Source organism: Vigna angularis, chromosome 5, assembly GCF_016808095.1.
Source record: "Vigna angularis cultivar LongXiaoDou No.4 chromosome 5, ASM1680809v1, whole genome shotgun sequence".
Lineage (NCBI taxonomy): Eukaryota > Viridiplantae > Streptophyta > Magnoliopsida > Fabales > Fabaceae > Vigna > Vigna angularis.
The window spans coordinates 9239416-9262043 of NC_068974.1; the positions used below are offsets into that span (position 1 = coordinate 9239416).

Sequence of the window (22628 nt, forward strand, 5' to 3'; positions counted from 1 at the left end):
TCCATCTGCTTTGGAAATTTTCTTGTTGCTAGGACATGGGGAATATGTGGAGAAGTATTTGGGTAGGGGGTCATATGGTCAGTGGCTCCAGAGTCTAATATCCAGTAATGTGTAAATGATGTATCTGAAACATTGAGCCCAAACAAAAGTGAAAACTTACCAGAATTGGCATATTCTATAATGGATTTGTTTCCTTGTTTGGCAGCCACGGTTTTCACTTTTACATCATAAATTTGGACAGCATCCTTAGCCTTAGAGTAAGTTTGTTCGACTGCCTCCTAAATTTCCTTTGCTGATTTCAGAAACATGCAGGTATCACTAATTTCTGGGACCGTTGAATTCCACAGCCACGCCATGATCATGGAGTCTTCTTCATCCCATGATTTGAATTTGGGATCAGTCTCATCAGATGCATCACCCGTCAGGTGACTGATCTTCCCTTTCCCTTTCAAGATGGTCTTAATGATTTGAGACCATTTGAGGTAGTTCTTCCCATTTAACCGATAAGCGGAATGAACATTCTACAGTTCTCTAGCAGTCTAGGGTCTGTCCCCCGTCTCCAGATTCACGACTTTAGCCATACCCAGGTGCGATCAAGGTAGAGAGGGTTGCGCTGCAATGAAGGCTTGTAACAAGGCCTAAAGGTGGCGTAGCAATGAAGGTTGCAATTTAGGTTAAAGGTTGAGCAACAATGAAGGGTGCGGTTTAGGTTTAACGGCACGGTCAGAGACTCCCAAGGATTCAGAGCTCTGATACCATCTCAAATTTAGAAGGAATAGAATTCTTTCTTATAATCATTAAGAGGTTAATAACCTCTATATAAATACATAAGTCTGCATCATATTTTAGGAAATATGGACTGCTAATTCTAAGGGATAGATCCTTGTGATTACGGGATCAATCAAACATAAATGAACCTAATAAAGGCATCACATAATTGTTACAAAAAATACAGCACATCAAATATAAAACTTCCTAAAATACACCATGTCAATCTCTATCACGTCAATCACGGTTTCTGACATCTGGCATTTATAGCTTTCACCTAAAATCATTGTAATTCCAAGAAAAAGGAAAACTAAATCTCATAATGAGTGATATGAAAATGTTAAAGGATCTTCAATATCTAAATTACAGAAGTGAAACATAGACATGCACGAGAACAACATTAAAATAAAATTTAATGCTACCAGTGATGAAGGAAGATTGTGGCATTGAAATTCACAAAAGTGGGACCCAACTTGTGAATACATCTCCTATAACAAAAAGACAGATTTTTGTATTTTGATATAGAGCTCATTATTAGCAGTTTAATTCTTTACCAATTTAGATACAATCTTGACTACACATATTTAATATGAAAAAGTTCAAGGTTAACGGTAACAACTACATGGAAACACATCACTCAAGATTACCAATCCTCTGTCTATGTGCAAACCCAATATGGAAATGAATATATAGTATAGTAGTAGGAAAAAGGACAAGGTAAGAGATAATGACAAAGCTTGTTGAGACAACTTTCTTCATTGCCATCAAATTTTGTCTGAATCTAGTTATTTGTTAGTCTCCTTTCTTCATTGTTAGTATAGAACATAAAGTGATAAAGCTTAGGAATGTTTAGTTCTATATCCTTGATACCTTTTGATAGGACAAAACCACTCATAGAAAAAAGGATGGCCAGTGTAAATGACCCAGTGTTAGAACTACTTTCATTTCCCTTTCAACTGTTGCAATCAATCTGAATAGTGTCGAAGCCATCTGATTTACTAATGAAAGAACAAGGTATTGCCTAAACAATCTGCATTAAGCTAAAATATAAATACTCTATTAGTTATTATTAGGATTCAAATATAAAATTAAACAATAGAAAACATGAAGTCAAAGGGAATTTTAGGATCCATGCAAGAAGAGCATATACCCATGAAGGGAAAAAAACTTAATCCCTTTGTTTATAGAAAACAGGAAGCCTTGAAACAACCATGAAAAGTTCAACAAATCCATTGAACATAGTCACAACAATCCCATAAAACAAGGCACCCACATATATGTAGTGAAACAAATATACTCATCTTAAAATATTCAGTTTAGAAGCGTGGATGTGTCACCTGATAAGTGAAACAAATATTCATCATATACCCATGTTCATTTTAACATTTTCTTTTTAAGTGAAGTATTTTTTATGTGCAAAATCATTGGTTTCGTTCAAGTATTTGCGTTTTGATGAGCACATAATCAAAGATGAAGAATATTGATAATTATTATACCAGGGAGCTAACAGTTGACACAGTTTTCAAAACTCCTTTTCCACTAAAGAAACTTGGACTAAGAGGGTTGTATGGCAGAATTTGAATGCCAAGCTCCCTGTATCAAATACATTTTTTTATCACTTTTCATGTAATTAGTTGGTGTGTAAATTCTAGAACTGGAGAAGAAGTTGAACTTACCTGCAAAGAGGAAGTATCTCCTCCTCAATGTCACGAGTCCAAAGGGACCACTCCATTTGAACATCAGTGATGGGATTAAAACCATGTGCTCTCCTAATAGTATACATCCAATTAAAACAAACCCAATTCTAACCAATTCATACTTACCTGGTGTAGAAGGCGATTGGACCTCCAACTGATTCGAACAAACCAACCTAGGGTTTTTGAAATTGCGATTTTCAAAATTTTAAGAAAAAAGAGCAAAGTTGGGTCAATATAAATACAAACACAAACCAACATTAAACAAAACTCACTCCAACCTTCAATTTCTCATCGCATTCAGAAGTCAACTACCAAATCCATTCTCCTTTGATAAACAACACGATGCGAGCGATAGAGAACAGAGAGCGGCTCTAATGTGAGCCACAAAGACCACGACGAAGACGACGCCAATGCTTCAAAGGCTTTTCGAGAGGGCAACCAAAGTGAAGAATTGAAACCAGTGGAAGTGAATTAGCTTTGAATTATGCGTGAAGATAAATCCTTCAGATTTTTTTTTGCATACAGATTCTGTCATTCGCAAATATTCCCGCTCAAACACGTTAAAGTTATATAGATATTTTATATATGGAAGATGAGTAGAAAATCTTTTTCTCGTTACATACAGAAAAATATGTATGTAACTCATTTTTGCAAATCCATATGTAAAATCCATACAAATTCAAATCCATATGTAAATATCAGTAGGTAATTCACAATTTTCTTGTAGTTGGCAACAATAGTTAGGACTATGTTTTCAATTTGAATGTATGCAAAGGGAACGAACGCGTATTCCATGGTAAGGAAAGCTTCACAATGGGTGTCTCTAATAAGCTAGTTAGAGAAGTGGCTTTTCAAGCTATTTGTTGCTTCGTATATAGGGTTCAAGTTATGCAAAAATAACGTATAACGTCACATTAAAAATGATCGGTGGCATTTTTGTAAATAAATGAAATTATTAAACGTCGTTTAGAGTTGTAATTCGACGTCAATTTGTTATATTGGGTAAATTTTGCGAAAATGCTTGGCGCGAAGGTGAAAATATATTTACGTATCACGTCGAATTCCCTAGAATTAGACGTCAAAAGGATATAAAACGTCGAATGCTCTATTGTTAGACGTTAAAAGGTTAGTGAATTCAATAAAAATTTGAGTGGGTGATTGAAAATTCATTCACTTTATCTTAACGTACAGTATCCTCTTCTCTGCTCAAACTTTTCTAGAACGAAGTTTGATGACTATCACATGTAATCTTTCTTTCATTTGTTATAACTCTTCTCTTAGCGCTCGATACCCTCTTCTCTTTACTTTATCTTAATTAACTACTTTAGGTATGATTTTCGTTTGTTTTGCCCGATAATTTTTGTGTTCTTGTTCTTCATAGGCGCATTCTGCTTTCTCTCTCACTGGTGGCAATACTTTATTTCGATGAACTCACCTTTTGAAGGTTAGATTTCGTTTTCGTTTTGAAGAACTTATTTGTTGAACTTGTTTGTTGTTTTTTTTTGTTGAACTTGTTTATTGTTATTGTTTGGTTTGACTTGTTTGTTGTTGTTTGATTGAACTTGTTTTTTGTTTGTTATTGTTGTTTGTTATTGATATTACACTACACGTTCATAGTTCATACTTTATAAAATACCAAAAATTGAAATTTGTTGTTTTTCTCCTTGTCTCGTAGAGTTATAAAACATGATCCCTTGATAAAGACTGGCTGAAGTTTCCCTTGTATTATCCTGAGGAGACATCGACACTAGCGATACTCAACCAGCTTCAACTTTATGTGACAGACATTATTATTACCATAAAACTAAATCAGCAAAAGCAGAGCACTAAAGAAAAAAAACATAAAAATGATGTTTCAACCCCACCACTATTTATAGAAATGGGTAGTCCAACTGTCAGGCTTTCTGAATTGTAAGATCTACTCGCATCTAACGATCGAAAATACCTGAAGTTTCACCTCCCTTGTTAGAATTGACAACGAACATTCCAAGGCATCCTAGCTCTTAGCCTCCAACAGTCAATTTTCAAACAAGACAATTCGGCAGACATTATTGAGAGATAGAAGCGAACTCTTGAACAACACTTAAAGAACAATTCTTTTAACAATCTTCAAACTGCTCGAGCTTAGGAGACCAATGTATAGTTTGGACCAATCATTTAAAAGATTAGCGCGATTAAACCAATTTAAAAGTATATTAACATAAACTAGCTCAATAATTGTGTTAAGATATGATTGGGTTTTGATTAGGTTGATGGTAAGTAAAATTTCAAGTAAAAAGAAACTTCAAGTAAGGTAGTTGGTTACATTGATTACTGCATTCAATACCTTTGTGTTTAGATTCTTTCTGACTTAATCATTGATATCTAGGGTTTGGGAAAACAACTAATGTTTCTTTCCCTCTTCAACCTTTGGGTTGATTATTCAAGAGACACAAACTTCATTTGAAGTAGAAGAAAGTCGTCCTTGACACACTCAGTCTTATAATACAAGTTCTAACACCTTAATACCTCTGTTAGGGTTACAAACCACCATGACCTAGCTCGGCACTCCTTGTGGTATGTGAAAGCTTTATAAACACTATATCTTCCGTTCACTATTCAATGTAGGACGTGAAAAGGAAAGACCTGTGGTATTTTAACTATTTACTAATTTACGTTGTAGTGTGATGTAACCGTTAAAATAATTTATAATGTTAATTCTTATTTTGCAGTCTTTTTTCATAGATACAATACTAGATATTGCAATGAAAGATAGTTTGCTCTATTTCAAATATTCATGCTTTCATAAGGAAAAAAAATGAGTAGATGATTCAAGCATAATGTTCATTGACCACTTTTCACAGTGCAGCAGCCTGTTACTCCCTTTCATACTTAAGAGTAAGTCATCCAAAGTTTAAGCAACCCACTGTTATGTTAAGACAGTGTGAACATAGGACCCTTATCCAATTCTTTTGCATTTGTCATGGAGTTTTGTTTCCACGTTAGGTATTTATATATTTGAATATGATCCATATAATGTCTAAATTGTTGTTTAAGTCCATGCATTAATTTTTTTCCTATTAGTGGTTCATAAAATAAAGACAATATATTTTTTTTATTAAACTTCTTTTAATTTTGTACAGTTAGCTATACTAAAACTTTCTCATGCAGAATAGATTTTTAGAAGTCAGACTTTTTACTGTTAATTTTTTAAACCGTTACAATAGTTTTATATTAGTTTAAGTTTGAATGCATGTAGTATAAAATTGTGATTTGGATAAGATTTTTAGTTTCAAGTGTTCTATTATCGCTACAATCAAAATTTCTTAATCTAGTGAAAGGGGTAGGCTTAAAATATAAAAAGGTGATGGTCCAAGCACTGTGTTTTTGAAGACCTCAATGGTGGTGAATTCAAAGCTGCCGCTTTAATTTTGCCTACCTCGCTTAGAGCGAGATATTTGGCATTTTGCCTACACCGCTTTAGAGCGGGATAGCAGAACCAGCTCTGCTGGTCGGTCAAGGGCAGCTGACCAGAACTAGCCGCACCATCCTGGTTTAATTCAATGCCCTCGTTTGTTGTTTGATGTAACACAGCAATGGGTCATCCCATCCCTCATCAACGTCTCTACTCCGATAACAGAGGAGACCTTCTCTACTCCGAAAACGGAGGAGATACCACTTCTTTTAAGAGTGGAAAGCAGGCTACCACAGGCACCACACTCAGTCTAACAGTGCGAGTTCCATCACCTTAATGCTCCCGCTAGGGTTACAAGCTAGCGCTACCTAGCTCGGCAATTCATTCAGATTGTCAGAGGTTTATAAACAATATGATCCTCCGTTAACTGTCAGATGTGGGCCTTCAAAAGGAAAGACCGTGATCAGTGACAAAGTAATAACTTCAGCCTTTCCCTCCTTTACATCTCTGCACAAATCAGCTCTACTAAATACAAGCAAACAACTTCCATCCACACTCTCAATTATTCCTCAACTGTATAAAACTTCAAACATAGTTAAACTATTTTAATTACGAAATTCAGTTTACCAAAAAGTTGTTAGTGTTAATTAGAGAAAAATTAGTACAGTGCATGACTGAAAAATGGACTTCTGCTTCTTCAACTGAGGTGAATCATTGTCAAATGTTTTCATGTAATTTATTCTCAAACTACAAGTGAGATGCAGTGTAAGAAAAACAAGTTGATGAGATGGAGGAAGAATTATATATGGAAAAAGATGATGAAGGAAAAATTTGTAATCCCAGATAAATCAAACTGCACTATAGACTTTGTTCCACTTCCACCCCTCCTATTTTATGGCCCTTTCATTAAGTAAAACTGAGAGATGTCACATCACAACTTTCTAAGTTTAAATGTCTAAATTCAATCATACAAAATGATACGGAGATTATTCAAGATGTCACACGCAAGATGCAAGTTAGGTGGTTGGAATGAAAAAAAGCATTGAAGTTTTCTTGTACTTCTTATAGTATAATGGAAATTACATAAGAATATAGAAAATCCTAAATATAGAAGTATTGTAATACAAATTCTAGAATACACATGCTATAGAGTACACACACATGCTACATAGTACACATATAAACACACAAGCGCACACACATGCTACATAGTACACACGCGCGCGCACACTCAATCTTCATAGTTTTGTTATTCACATAGTTACTATTTTTTCTCTTATGAGTTATCTTTCACATTTTGTCTCACTCAATATTCTTATTAATCTCTATTTTCTAAACATCCAAGGAAAATACTATAAGTAAATGAAATGAACATATAACTCAGAATTAAGAACAAAATATCACTAAAAAAATACCAAATTATCCCTTCTTCTTAACAAAGACAAACACCAGGTATGTGGGGATGGTGAATGATGGGTGTCGGAAGCCATAGAGAACGATGAGAAGATGGAGTAGACACGGTATCCACGATAGACTATTTGTTCCGTCATTATGTTATTAACTATTTAAATGGTGTTAAAAAAATACTAAATTGTCAAAATTTAAAATTTTGTTGTTTAAGAAAATATATTGGGATAAAATTGAACAAATTAAAAAAAAATAAAAACTAAATTAGTATTTAAACCTTTATAAAATTAATTGAAAATATGGAAAGCAAAAAATCTTTTGAATAACATACTTTTTCTCCATATTCTATTTTCGGCAAATGTAATTGTAATTTAATATTTATTTTAAAAAATTATTTCAACTAATTAATTTAAAAACGACGATTATATTATATCTTAAAATGAATTTAAAATGAAAGTCAAAATTATCGTTGTGTTGTGCTTATTAGGTCATGTGCACTCTCGGTGTTCATGAGCCCGACAATAATGATAAATGAGTCTAACCATATAAGGAATTGAAACAACTCTCTATCCAAAACCTTAAGGCAGTGAGTTAATGGGTCTTCATCCTTATGGGACTCACATGTGGTGCTCCACTTTTTCATTTCTATCCAATGTGAGATTTAGACTTACTCTTGGATTCCCAACAATCTCCACCCAAGGATGAGTCCCTTGCATATTGGTACACTCCCCCTCCAGTGGAAGAATTCTCATCCACGAGTACCTTTTTCATACTGTCGTTCATCTTTAATTAAAAATCACTTTAGTTTAATGTATAAAATCAAAGTTATGATTGAAACCAGTTTATATGCATTATGAATTTTTTTTTCCTTAAAATTTGTATGCAACATGTAAGTTTTGTGTATATGGAATACTTTTTTTAATTATTAGCTTACTATATCACAAACAAAAAACAAATTTCTCAAAGCATGTATATTCATTATTCTTAAGGACTTATCTTTAGTTTGTTGTGTGAGTTTCCTAGGATTCAACCGAGAACATATCAAATTTTTTGAGAATCTCAAAACTAGTAAGGAATTCTAAAAGATATAAACAAAAAAAACCCATAATTCAATAAAAGAAATATGGTCCTAATTTGATGGTCCCAATTTTTGACTGATTCACTGATTGCACAATAGACAGTTGACCGTTAATGATTTAAACAATGTTTGCAAAAAAGACTAAATTGAACACAAATTACAATCTTTAGGACTACATTGAACGGTTTAAAAAAGCGAATATAAGAGAAAAGAGAATGAAAGAGAGGAGAAAAATGAAAGCGTGAAAGTGTGTGTTTTTGGAGGAAGGATCAAGCATTATATATAAATTAAGGAGGCCATGATGATGGGCCAAAATGCCATGACTTGCAGATAAGATACTACACTTTGTGGCAAAAGCTGCACAACATATCCGCAACTAAAGACGAAGCCATGTCTTATGGAGGAAGAGCAACCAACCATTCAACCGATCAAACGCTCTCAACGCCCTTCGTGATTTGGACCACATGAAGTGTTGTTTAATGATCTGTTATGCACATGGTGAGAAGAGCAAACAAAAATCAAATGAAAATAAGGTAAAAAAAACTTATTGTGAAAGAGGCACAAAACTGTAGAGTTATCTTTTGTGATACTCTACTTTCACAACAATCCCTCACATGTTGTGAAAGATAAGAAAAGAAAGAAGAGAAAACATAAACCATATGAGTGAAACTTAACACATAGTGTAGTTTGAATCGAAAATTATATGAACTAAAACACTTGGTGTGTGTTAGCGGTTTACAAATCATAATACATCCCCACAATTCTTGTTATCATTGTACTATGTTTATTAAGCCATGCGAATGCTTGGTGTTCATGAGCACTCTAGAGATCATGCCAAAATCTCATACAAGACTAACCATCGACTCTAATACCACTTATTATCAAGGAGGAAGTTCACTAGGGAAACATAACAATAATGAGATCTAAGTCCAAGCACATAAGGAATTGACTCCACTCTATACCCAAAATCTTAAAGTAATTGGTTAATGAGCCTTCATCCTTATATGATTCTCCACTTTCTCATTTATATTCAATGTGCGACTTAGATTCACACTTGGATTTCCAATACACTTGACACTCATATAGGTGATTTCATCAAGTGTATGTTCCAAATCATACACCACCCATACGGTATATAAAATCATTAAAAACTTTGTTTAAACTAAAATTCTTACACCACCACTAGTAAAAAAAGTGGTTTTTAACGCGCCATATACGCTTCGGTTATATAAAAACCGAAATGTATCAAAGCACAGTGACATTTTCATAATTTTAGCAAAACTATATGCCTTGGTTGCCTAGGAATTGATGCCTAAAGGGGTATACTACCTCGGTTCTTTGATCAACCGAGGTAGAAAACTCTGTCTCCCCATGCAAATCAGTCTTTTCACGTGACAAGCTTTTCGAAATAGGACATACTGCCTCGGTTCTTAGTAGAACCGATGGCGTAGGTCCTTTCTGCATCGATTTAACCATGAATCAATGCATATAGTGTGAAATAATTTTAAATTTGGCATTTTGATTTTTTTTCAATATTTTCTGAGGAGTATACGCCTCGGTTCTTTTACTTAACTGAGGTAATAGCCTCTGCGTAAGTTCAAATTCAGAACCCTAAACGCGAACGCATTTTCATGCGCAATCTTCTTCCACTTCTCTTTTGCGCCTCCAAAGAAGTTCCTCAATGCACCGCCGCTGCTCCACCGCTGCACCGTCGTTGCTCCACCATTGCAACGCCACAATCGTCTCGTTGCGGTGTTGTCTCCTTCGCGTCTACACCACCACTGCATCGCTACCGTTTCGTCGTGGTGTCGTCTCCCTCATGCACCACCACTGCTTTATCATCGCACCGCTGCGTCGCCACCGTCATTTCGTCGTGTAGTCCTTTCCACTGCCTCGACACCGTCATCTCGCCTCCTCTAGCGTACTTGTTGTTTGCGGCTGCATCCACCAGTTTCCGCTGTCTTTGGTTGTTCTTCATCCTTGGTCGTTCATCCTTTCTCTATTCGAATAAAGGCCTAAAGTCTTAAAAAAAAAATAAAACATGCTAATACTTCGGTTCTGTATGAACCGAGGCAAAAGACTTACCCCTTTTTGCCTCGCCTGTATATGCTTTGGTTGCAGAACCGCAATCTATATGTGAAAATAACCACTGTCATTTCCCCTTACTGCACTAGTGCACATAGAATTTTAATTACAAAGTTTAACATCTTAATAATGTAATCTGTAGCCCTGTCACACATATCATAGTAATCAACATAATGGATTTGAAATCAATTTAATGTTATTATAACTAACAAGTGACTTGTTTTTAACCATATGAACCTTATTCATGGAATCTCTAATCATAGAGGTTAGGTTATTGTCACTTGTTAGTTATTATAACTAACAAGTGACTTATTTTTAACCATATGAACCTTATTCATGGAATCTCTAATCATAGAGGTTAGGTTATTGTCACTTGTTGGTTTGGAAGTGGCTTAGTTCATATTCCCCTCAATGTTTCTAAAATCATGTTTCTTCCAACTTTTTTGTCAGAAAATTTGCTAGATTTTGTTTTGACTTCACATAGTCAATTGAAATTGTTCCACTTAATAGTTGTTTCACCAAATTATGTCTCAATTGTATGTTTGTTATTTCCATTGTAATTCTTATTTTTAGTTATAGTTATTGTTGATTGGAAATCTTAATGTATTGATGTAGATGTGGTTGGTTTCATTCTTAGTTGAATGTTTGCTAAGAAATTTTTCAACGACTCGGCTTCACTACCGACTATTTCGAGAGCAACAAATTATTGACCTTGCAATAATTGTTCACTATAGGAAACTCGCTTAATATCGATGGATTATTACTGACGACCCATTGTTCTTCGGTAAATGTTAGTTACCAGCAATTTTCTTGACAGGCAGTTGTTTTGTATTTACCAAAGGAATATTCCATCGAAAAAGGTATTCATGTTTTAACTTACCGATGGATCATTGATCATCGGTATGTTCTTTAAACCAAAAGATGCGTTTACTCTGTTTAAACAATACCATGAGCTAAAACATTACTTCGTCAGACAATGAAGTCTAATCAACACTTGGTATCTTAGAAGTAAAGCTTAACTGTTAAATGCTACCTTAATGGTAGGAAATCAAAAACTACTTTGTTGTTTTGAGCAAGCATTAAATGACAATAAATATTCAACATTCAAAAACAATTAAAGTGATAAGCAAAGACATATTTGTTGCATGACCAATCTACTCTATTCTTTGCAGATGAGTTATTCTATATGCATTCATAAACTTCAAATCAAAATATCAAAAGCGGACATTAAAGACGAAAAGGATATTTAAAGAATGTTTTTCACTCGAAGCCATGTGTAAAAGAACATACAACCTACTTTGAGCAAAGTACTGAAGAAGCATGTCTGTTTTGAAAAGTAGACTTTATCAAACGGCTATTGTTCACAAAGAAAGACAAAGCACAAGAATCAAGACCAAGAGCTTATTCTAACGAACATTTATGCAAAAAGCTTATAAATATAAGAGCTTTTAAATGAAGAATCAAAAGGATAGCATACATCGAAATATTCATCCTAAGAACCGTTCAAAAGAGAAAAGAAAAACCTCAAGAAAAATAATACATAAGAGCAGAAAAAGAAATGAAAAGAAAAGAAGAGAAGAAAAAAAATGCTCTCGAGCTTCATTGTTATATTTCTTACTGATTGTAAGAAAGAGAGAAAGAGAAAAGAGAAAAACACTTGCAAGTGTTTAGACTGCATTGCATTTGTCAACACCCAATTTCGTCCGGATTGACTAGTAGATTTATTTTATTTGCATCATGAGTATAAAATAAATAAATAAAAAAAAACACCAAAAAAAAAATGAAAAATACTATTTATTTTACTTTTTGCACCCCCAAGTTTTCTTTTAAACACTCAATCCAATGGCCCAAAATAATCTCATTTTTTTACTTCCTCACCACCCATCTTTTCTTATCACACCCCATTCTCCACATCATCATCCACCTCACCCTCCACATCATCTACCTTTTTCATTTACTTTTTTCACATCATTTCCATATTAATTTTATATATCAACTTTTCTAATTATTCCACTTACTTTTTTTAATTATATCTTCTCCATCAACATTTTTTATTATCCATTTTTCTCCACCTTATTTTTCCACCCACTTTTTATATTATTTCTTTCACTTATTTTCCACATTAACTTTTACTATTCACTATATTTTATTTTACCTACTTTCTCCACCAACTTTTTATATTATTTCTTTCACTTAATTTCCATACCTAATTTCTCCACCACCTTTTTATATTATTTCTTTCACTTAATTTCCACACCTAATTTCTCCACCAACTTTTTATATTATTTCTTTCACTTATTTTCCACATTAACTTTTACTATTCACTATATTTTATTTCACCTAATTTTTCCACAAACTTTTTATATTATTTCTTTCACTTATTTTCCACATTAACTTTTTCTATTAACCTTTTTTTAATTCATCTAAATTTTCCACCAACTTATTATATTATTTTTATTCATCAACTTTCTTCATCCTTAACTCTATAAATACCTACATTCTCTTCACTTCACAAAAAAAATTACATAATATCCATCTCTTCTCTCTCAAAATCTCTTCATTCCATCCCAAAACTCTACTCCATTTTTCTCTCACACTTTACCGTTTCCTATTCCCTTCAAACATAGTAAATTTCATACCATATTTTTACTATAAATTCATCTTCTCCACCATTAATCTATCTCTCCTCACAACTTATTACGAGTAAGGTTTTATTTCATCACACAAATCTTCAACAAGGTACACATTTTCTCTTCATTCTATTTATATATGCATTTTGATCATTTTTTTAGTCTATAAATTTATCCTGTTTTCTACCAAATTTTTTTCTTTATGTTTTTTCATATTTTTATGTCATAGATATCTCAACTCACCTCTCTTTCTTAATAAAAAGAAAATAAAAAATGTAAAACTGTAAAAAACATGTAATGTAATAAAAGCGGTATGAGTACTCGTGCGATCGTACGCATCAGCCTAGTACTCATTACCCAAAATATAAAATAAACAAAAAAAGTCGTGTGAGTGCTCGTGCGATCGTACGCATCAGCCTAGTGCTCATTACGCAAAACAATAAAAAATAAGGAAAAAACCGTGTGAGTGCTCGTGCGATCGTACGCATCAGCCCAGTGCTCATTACGCAAAACAATAAAAACAAAGAAAAAGCCGTGTGAGTGCTCGTGCGATCGTACGCATCAGCCTAGTACTCATTACGCAAAAAATCTAAATATTACATAAAAATACCAAAAAAATATAAAATCTTCAAAAAACCAAAAACAGCAACACTTTCAAGCAAACAAACAATCTTTCTGGTCAGAACTACGTGATCCTTGATTCTCCACCAAAAGTGGAGATACGTAGGAGCAAGGCCAGTCCTTGTCAGGCTCATTCTCCCAAAAATCCAAATCATTTTCTGAACAATTTTTCAAACAAATTTTCAAGCAGTTTTCTAAAAGAACTACGTAACCCTGATTTCTCATTCTAAATGAGAATACGTAGGAGCAAGGTCAATCCTTGTCGGGCACAAAAAACTAAAAAATATATTTTGTTTATTTAGAAGTTTTATTTTAGGGGATAGTTAAACATTTTGAAAACCACATCATATTCGCATATTTAGTTAAAGGTACTGCCTTAGGGCAGGCGTTGTAGGGTGCTAATACCTTCCCTACATGTAACCGACTCCCGAACCAAGAATCTCATTTTTGCAGACCATGCTTTATCATTTTATGGTTTTTCCGTAGTTTTCCAGAATAAACTATGGTGGCGACTCCAAATCTCTTTTTCAGAACCGTTTTATTTTTCGGATTGTCGTCCCGTCGCGATTCTGGTTGCGACAGATGGCGACTCCACTGGGGACGTCAGAGAGTCAGGCCATTTAATTAGATAAGCGAATTCGATGTGGTTTTTCTTTGTGTTTTTATTCCCTTTGTCTTTATCTATGTTTAATATTTGGAATAATTGCATGAGAGTTTCTTTTACTTTTTATTTATGTTTGAAATAATTGTTTCTACTTATCTGTGTTTATTTTTGCAATTGTTGTTTTACATTATAATCTCCCTCCACACAATATGCATATCATGAGTGAGGCCCTATACCCAGGTCTGAGCGCAACTTAGAAATAGAGGGGTTGTGTAGCGGTGTCACTCTGGGATGTACTTCCTGTCTGGCTATCGTGAGAACTCCAGCTAGAGGCTGTTCTCTTCATTTGTGTCTCCACATCTAGTTGATTACTCTGACTGTTGTGGAGAAACAGTGAAAAGAGCCATAGCTCTAGTGGCCTTGATTTAAGGATTAGGAAGCTATCCTTGTGAGTGCATATATTTGGCCTTAGAACTTTAGTCACTCAACCTTAGATAAGGCACAAAAGGGAGATTAATTGTTCAAGTTTGTCAGTCAGTCTTTTTCTTTCTATAAATGTGTCATGCTTCTTTTGAAAAAAAAAAGAAGAAAAAATTGATAAATAAATAAATAAGGTTTGAATTCATAATTAATTTTGTCTCGGAATCATTCAAAAAAAAAACAAAAAAATTACACTTTCTTAATTTTTGGGGCAACGCCTTTCTTGCTTGTGTATGGGATGGAAGCGGTATTTCCATTTGGGGTTCAATAAGAGGAAGAGGAGTAGGTTTAAGCCCAATTAAATTAACTCGATTTCATAAAAAAAAAAGAAAAAAAAAGAGGATTAACGGCAGTGTGTCAGGGGCAATAGCACCAAGAACGAATCGCAAGAATAAAAAAAATCAAAATTGTAAATATGTTGGGGCAATATAAATCATCTAATACATCTTTTTTTTCATATAAATAAAATGCGAATTGTTGTTATCCTTCAAAAAAACTTGTTCTTTCAAATGAAAATTAATTTTTTCCGCATGTATATATATATTTCTTAAGAATAAAAATTAAAAAAAAACAAATATAATTAACTCATATTGAAACCATATTTTTAAGCTTTGAGAATTGTTTTTGTTTAGTTAAGACTCAATTGTGCATTTTTCTTGTGTCCGTTTTCAATAAAAAATGAACCAAATAAAATCATAAATAAAAAAGGAAAACTTTCAAAAAAAAAAAATTGAAAATCTGAAAACGGGTAGGGTTTTGTTGGGTCAATCCGGCCCAATTCAAGACTTCTTAGATGATCCAATTTCACCAAAAATAATAATAATAAAACAAAATAAAAAAAATGATAAATGGAAATTTTTCAAAAATAATAAATGAAGTGATGTAAAATCTGAAATGTTCAAAATTGTTTTTTTCATTTGCATGATAAAGGACATTTTTCAGGTTCATTGGGCCTCATTGTCATGTTAGCCTTCTTTGAACCCAATTCTTCTGAAATATAAATTTGAGTGAAGAATTATTTTGGCATGTTTGTAATTTCACATCACACCATTTTGTTTGATTTTATTCCTTCTTCTTCTACATTCTGAATAAATCTAAAAATAAAAAATATTGAAAAAAGGGAACAGTGCTCGAGCCCATTAGGCCCAATGGCCTTCATGGTTTTCTCTCGAGTCTACTTCTTTTGAAAATATGTCGAAAATATTTTGTTTTCGCATTTTTGTTGTTGAATAATGTATCATTCTGAGATTTGTCAAAAAAAAAAAAATTTGGTTTCAATTTTTTCAGTAGGAATAGTTATCGTTGAGTCCATTTGGGCCCATTTTCAGTGTAATGTTTTCCTTAGTTTTGTTTTCTCAAATAAATAAATAAAATAAAATAAAAAACATTTCCCTCATCATGTTTCATAATTTTCACATAATGTCAGACTTCACTTTAAAACAAAAAAATAAAAATATTTTCAATTCCCTGTGTCGCACTCACATTTGGGTCCGTCCGGCCCGTTAAGCTGAGACTGCCTTGCATTTGGTTCGATTTGCTTCAGGTCAAAGTTTGACCCATTTTTCTTTGTAGTCATGTAAAATAAAAGCCAATCAAGACCTCAAAAAAAAAATATATCAAAATGATAATTTTGAACACTTTCTGTTTAGTACAATCTTCCAAGTTGTCATTTTCTTTGAATTTGTAGTTAAAAAAAAAATCTGAGAATGAAAGATGAACAGTTTTTGAGCCCATTAGGCCCCGTTGTCATATGTGGTTTCTCTTGAACCAGTGCATCTGAATTTCTGAAAAATAAAAAATACATGTTTATGTAGATTTCGTGTTTTCAATTCATAATTTCCCTTTCCATTTGTGTGAACAAGTATTTGTGCAAAGAGAAAAAAAAAATAAAGGAATTCAGACCCTTGTCTGAAGATTTTGTCATGGTTGTAAAAAGAATAGTGTTGGGCCCTTTGAGTCTAGTAGTGTTACAAGATTTTCTTTAGTCCAATCTTGTGAAATTCTCTCATAAAAAAAATGAATTTCTTTTAGCTTGTTCCATAAACTATGAAAAATGAAAAAAATGTTTTCTTTGTCACCTTCTTGTGTCAAGCTTTCACGGCTCAGGTCATCTGATCCATTGGGTCAATGTGCCTGGTAAGTCCAACTTCCTTCTATGTTAATTCTCCTCAAGTCCAATCTGATTTGGATTTTTCCCGTGTAAAAAAGAAAAGTCCAATTCTAAGCTCATTAAGTCCATTTCTCGTTCTCTATTAAAAAAAAATATACAAAAATATTTCCTTCAATAAACTCATAATTTTTCCTCATTAACACATTTTTCATTCATAAAATAAAATGCAGCATAAGCTTGAAAATACAAAAAGATTTCCTTCCGTAAATTGCATAATTTTCCTTCAGTAATATATTTGTCAAATAAAAAAACAGCATAATTGTGGAAGATACAAATTGTTAACAATGTGTTTTCAGTACACTCTTCCAAATTATCATGCATGATTTTCTTGGAATTTGTTGTCAAAAAAATTTTAGAACTAAAGAGGCCCAGATTCCACATTGGCTGAGATGTACCAATTTCCACAATAGCTCATAAAGGCCATTTCCCATACTGGCTTGCAAAGCTCAGCTTCCATGCTGACTCGCAAAGCCCAGATTCCATATTGGCCCAGAAAGCCCATTTCCCATACTGGCTTGCAAAGCCCATCTTCCATGCTGACCCGCAAGGCCCAGTTTCCATTGGCCAAGAAATCCCAATTTCCACAATGGCTCACAAAGCCTATTTCCCATATCGGCCTGCGAAGTCCAATTTCCAGGCTGGTCCGCAAAGCCCAATTTTCAAAAAAAAAAACCAAAAAAATCTGTTTTTCAACTAGTATCATCATTTTCATTTCATATTACTTTGCTTCATGCATAAAACCAAAAAAATACGCAAAAGTTGAGTCAATCGTTTTCGATGCAAATCATCCATTTTATGAGATTTCAAAAAAAAAAATGTAATGGATGTCATAATCTCTTGTAGTCAAATGTTTGAGTCACATATTCTTAAGAGATATCTGTGTGTGCATTGCTTGAAAACATCATCCTTCAACCTTCATTAAACAAGAGATTGACCCAATCATTTTCTTGAGCCCAAATAATAAACACAAAGTTTTACACTGGGGCAGATTTTCCATTACCTCCACTGGCTTTCATTTGGGAGATCCTGGAATCCGTTATGACAAAAAAAAATGACTCTTGTTGAGATCATTTAATCTTGTCTCCTAATTAATCTTGTGAAAATAAAACAACCAAAATTTGAAATGACGTGTGGCCATCTTTCTTCATCCAAAAAAAAAAAAATATATCCTTTGATACCAAATTTGAGCCAATAAGAAATTTCTTTTCAAATTTTACCCAAACAAGAGTTACCATCACAATAAAAGTCGACTCAAATTGTAGGAAAAAACACACTTAGTAATCAAATGAAGAGAATTCCTCAAAAGTGAAGCAAAAACGGAAAGAATCACAAAGTGATGACAAACAAAGAATGAAATTTGAGAAATGACAATGAAAGTCAAAACAATTTTGACGAATAACTGATACAAAGTGTAGATGGTCACTCTTGGTTCAAAAAAAAAATTGGGCCTTTATATCTTTTCTTTCAATACCTTTCAGCCCAAGCCACATTACAAGCCCAATAAAAGTCCACACAGATTGAATAATGGTTGCTTAAATTTTCATAAAGCTTAATTTTGAGATAAGACAAAATGACTAACAATGCAGTTGTAAAAAAAAATGAAAAAAATAATAATAAATGTCCTCAGAAGAAGGGAACTCCCTATTGATCAAAATTATACAAAGGAAAATCAAGCCAATTTGGGCAATCCTTTCAAGCCAATCATTTCCATATCCATCACAAATTTTTGAAACAAATTCATGTCCCATTCAAACTCTTCCACCGAGTCTCGAACTTGGGGCAACTTTGTAAGCTTTTCATAACCTTTTCGCCTGTTCTTCAAAACCAAGGCAACTATGTGAGTTTCATATGTTTCGGCCCGGCACATTCAGAATATTGGACAACTTTGTTAATCTCACATTTGTTTCATCTGTATATTCAAAGTTCGTACCAAGACCGGGACATCCCTTGTTGGGACTCTCAGATTTGGCCGCACTGAAATTCATAAATCCACCCTCAAAACAGGGGCAGACACTTTGGGGCTTTGTATGATTTTGAGTCCATCTTATCATTGGTAAACCCAAAGTGGGGGGCAATCTCTTTTTGAACCTCACTTAATTGACTCTTACCCAAAACTAGGGATAACTCTGTGAGTAGCATGTGAATATTCAAAGCTCAGGGCATCCCTTGTTGGGCCTCGCATGATCTTGGTTCGCCCCGAACTTCAAAAATCCATCACCACCAAAATTGAGGCAATTTGTAAATCTCACATGATATTCTCACTCCCTGATTCATGATTTATTCCCTCGTAATTCACAGATACATTTGTCCATACCTATCTTTTTACCATGCCCCAAGCTAGAGTAGCTTCTGAGTATATACTACCTCACATTGGCATTTGTAACTGTTTTAAGGAGTAAGAGGCCCAAGTAGCCAACTCGGTACTCTCCAAATCCTTCCACATATTTGTCCCAACCCTTGATATCAAGCATGTACGCACAAATATTTCGTCAAGAAATTTCTAGCACAAAAGCTTCATTTTGAACATTTAACTTTAGAATTTGATATCCATAAAAAAAATGATGATAAAAGTCTAAATCTTCATAGACCGGATGATTTCAAAGAAAAACAACTTGACTCAGTAAAAAGTGTCATAGTTTCATAATCTTCCATCACGGATCAAGAGTCAACATCATGTACACATTCTCGTGAATGTTCATCAAATCTTTTTTTTCAAAAAGACAAAAAAATCAAAATGCATCAAATTTTTCCCCTCCAATTTCAAAATTTACAACAATCATGTTTCTCTTGCATATCAAAGCTGCAAAATCCTAATCCTTGTACAAAAATGCAACACTTTGTTTATTGATTTCAAAAATTTCAAAAAAAAAAAAAAAAAAAAATCATCAGAGTCAGCATCATGTACATATTTTCAAAAAAAAACTTCGAATTTGTTTTCGTAAATATTTATCAAATCTCCTTCCTTCAAAAAGGCAAAAAAATCAACATGCATCAAAGCTTTCTCCTGCAATTTCCAAATTTACATCAACCATGCTTCTCATTTCAAAAAAAAAATAATGGACACTCATTTCTATCTAAAAAAAAAAAAATAAAAAAATAAAAAAATAAAAAAAAAATCAACATCTCAAAATTTCAAAACAAATTCAAAATTTTAATTTCAAAACAATCAAACAATTTTACTTTTTGCCATTGGTATCTTGGCCCTCTGCGAGGCAATGGTCAAGTCCAGGTTTTAATTTTCTGTTATCGACCCTCTGCGTGGCAATGGTCGGATTTAAATTTCTATTCTGTGAGTTTGGCCCTCTGCGAGGCAATGGTCAAATCCAGGTTTTAAATTTCTGTTCTGTGAGTTTGGCCCTCTGCGAGGCAATGGTCAAGTCCAGGTTTTTAATTTTCTGTTATCGACCCTCTGCGTGGCAATGGTCGGATTTAAATTTATGTTCTGTGAGTTTGGCCCTCTGCGAGGCAATGGTCAAATCCAGGTTTTAAATTTCTGTTCTGTGAGTTTGGCCCTCTGCGAGGCAATGGTCAAATCCAGGTTTTAAATTTCTGTTCTGTGAGTTTGGCCCTCTGCGAGGCAATGGTCAAGTCCAGGTTTTTAATTTTCTGTTATCGACCCTTTGCGTGGCAATGGTCGGATTTAAATTTCTGTTCTGTGAGTTTGGCCCTCTGCGAGGCAATGGTCAAGTCCAGGTTTTTAATTTTCTGTTATGGACCCTCTGCGTGGCAATGGTCGGATTTAAATTTCTGTTCTGTGAGTTTGGCCCTCTGCGAGGCAATGGTCAAGTCCAGGTTTTTAATTTTCTGTTATCGACCCTCTGCGTGGCAATGGTCGAATTTAAATTTCTGTTCTGTGAGTTTGGCCCTCTGCGAGGCAATGGTCAAATCCAGGTTTTAAATTTATGTTCTGTGAGTTTGGCCCTCTGCAAGGCAATGGTCGAGCCCAATTTTACTTTCTGTCATTGGCATCTCGGCCCTCTGCAAGGCAATGGTCGAGCCCAATTTTACTTTCTGTCCTTGGCATCTCGGCCCTCTGCAAGGCAATGGTCGAGACCAACAATCAAACTCATCATTCACTTCCATAGGGTTGGTACACCCTCCACGAGGTTTCTACACCTCATTCACTTCCATAGGGTTGGTACACCCTCCACGAGGTTTTTACACCTCATCAACTTCATCTATAGGGTTGTTACACCCTCAATAATGTCTGCACCTCATTTCTTTTAGCCTTGTTCATTTTGTTTAGATTTCCCTGTTTGTTTCTCGCTCATTTTGAAATCTGGACGAAATTAGTGTTTCTTTCTTTACTTAGCTTTTACTCCGATAATACAAAAATCTCACATTTTCATATTATCTAGTAAAATCTAAGTAAAGAGGGGCAGCTGTCAACACCCAATTTCGTCCGGATTGACTAGTAGATTTATTTTATTTGCATCATGAGTATAAAATAAATAAATAAAAAAAAACACCAAAAAAAAAATGAAAAATACTATTTATTTTACTTTTTGCACCCCCAAGTTTTCTTTTAAACACTCAATCCAATGGCCCAAAATAATCTCATTTTTTTACTTCCTCACCACCCATCTTTTCTTATCACACCCCATTCTCCACATCATCATCCACCTCACCCTCCACATCATCTACCTTTTTCATTTACTTTTTTCACATCATTTCCATATTAATTTTATATATCAACTTTTCTAATTATTCCACTTACTTTTTTTAATTATATCTTCTCCATCAACATTTTTTATTATCCATTTTTCTCCACCTTATTTTTCCACCCACTTTTTATATTATTTCTTTCACTTATTTTCCACATTAACTTTTACTATTCACTATATTTTATTTTACCTACTTTCTCCACCAACTTTTTATATTATTTCTTTCACTTAATTTCCATACCTAATTTCTCCACCACCTTTTTATATTATTTCTTTCACTTAATTTCCACACCTAATTTCTCCACCAACTTTTTATATTATTTCTTTCACTTATTTTCCACATTAACTTTTACTATTCACTATATTTTATTTCACCTAATTTTTCCACAAACTTTTTATATTATTTCTTTCACTTATTTTCCACATTAACTTTTTCTATTAACCTTTTTTTAATTCATCTAAATTTTCCACCAACTTATTATATTATTTTTATTCATCAACTTTCTTCATCCTTAACTCTATAAATACCTACATTCTCTTCACTTCACAAAAAAAATTACATAATATCCATCTCTTCTCTCTCAAAATCTCTTCATTCCATCCCAAAACTCTACTCCATTTTTCTCTCACACTTTACCGTTTCCTATTCCCTTCAAACATAGTAAATTTCATACCATATTTTTACTATAAATTCATCTTCTCCACCATTAATCTATCTCTCCTCACAACTTATTACGAGTAAGGTTTTATTTCATCACACAAATCTTCAACAAGGTACACATTTTCTCTTCATTCTATTTATATATGCATTTTGATCATTTTTTTAGTCTATAAATTTATCCTGTTTTCTACCAAATTTTTTTCTTTATGTTTTTTCATATTTTTATGTCATAGATATCTCAACTCACCTCTCTTTCTTAATAAAAAGAAAATAAAAAATGTAAAACTGTAAAAAACATGTAATGTAATAAAAGCGGTATGAGTACTCGTGCGATCGTACGCATCAGCCTAGTACTCATTACCCAAAATA

The 22628-nt window shown here is 33.6% G+C and overlaps 1 protein-coding gene across 1 annotated transcript in view; it reads right to left on the bottom strand.

Moving 5' to 3' along the window:
* Nucleotides 1–278: 278 nt before the first annotated feature.
* The window catches only part of LOC128196618 (uncharacterized), a 37390-nt gene continuing 15040 nt past the window's right edge, over nt 279–22628 (bottom strand). Inside the window, exons 2-6 of the mRNA XM_052878105.1 lie at nt 2778–2887; nt 2592–2638; nt 2445–2537; nt 2265–2361; nt 279–488 (exon numbers count right to left, since the gene is read on the bottom strand). Coding sequence (XP_052734065.1) covers nt 279–488; nt 2265–2361; nt 2445–2537; nt 2592–2638; nt 2778–2887 — 557 coding nt within the window. The remainder of the gene's footprint in view (nt 489–2264; nt 2362–2444; nt 2538–2591; nt 2639–2777; nt 2888–22628) is intronic.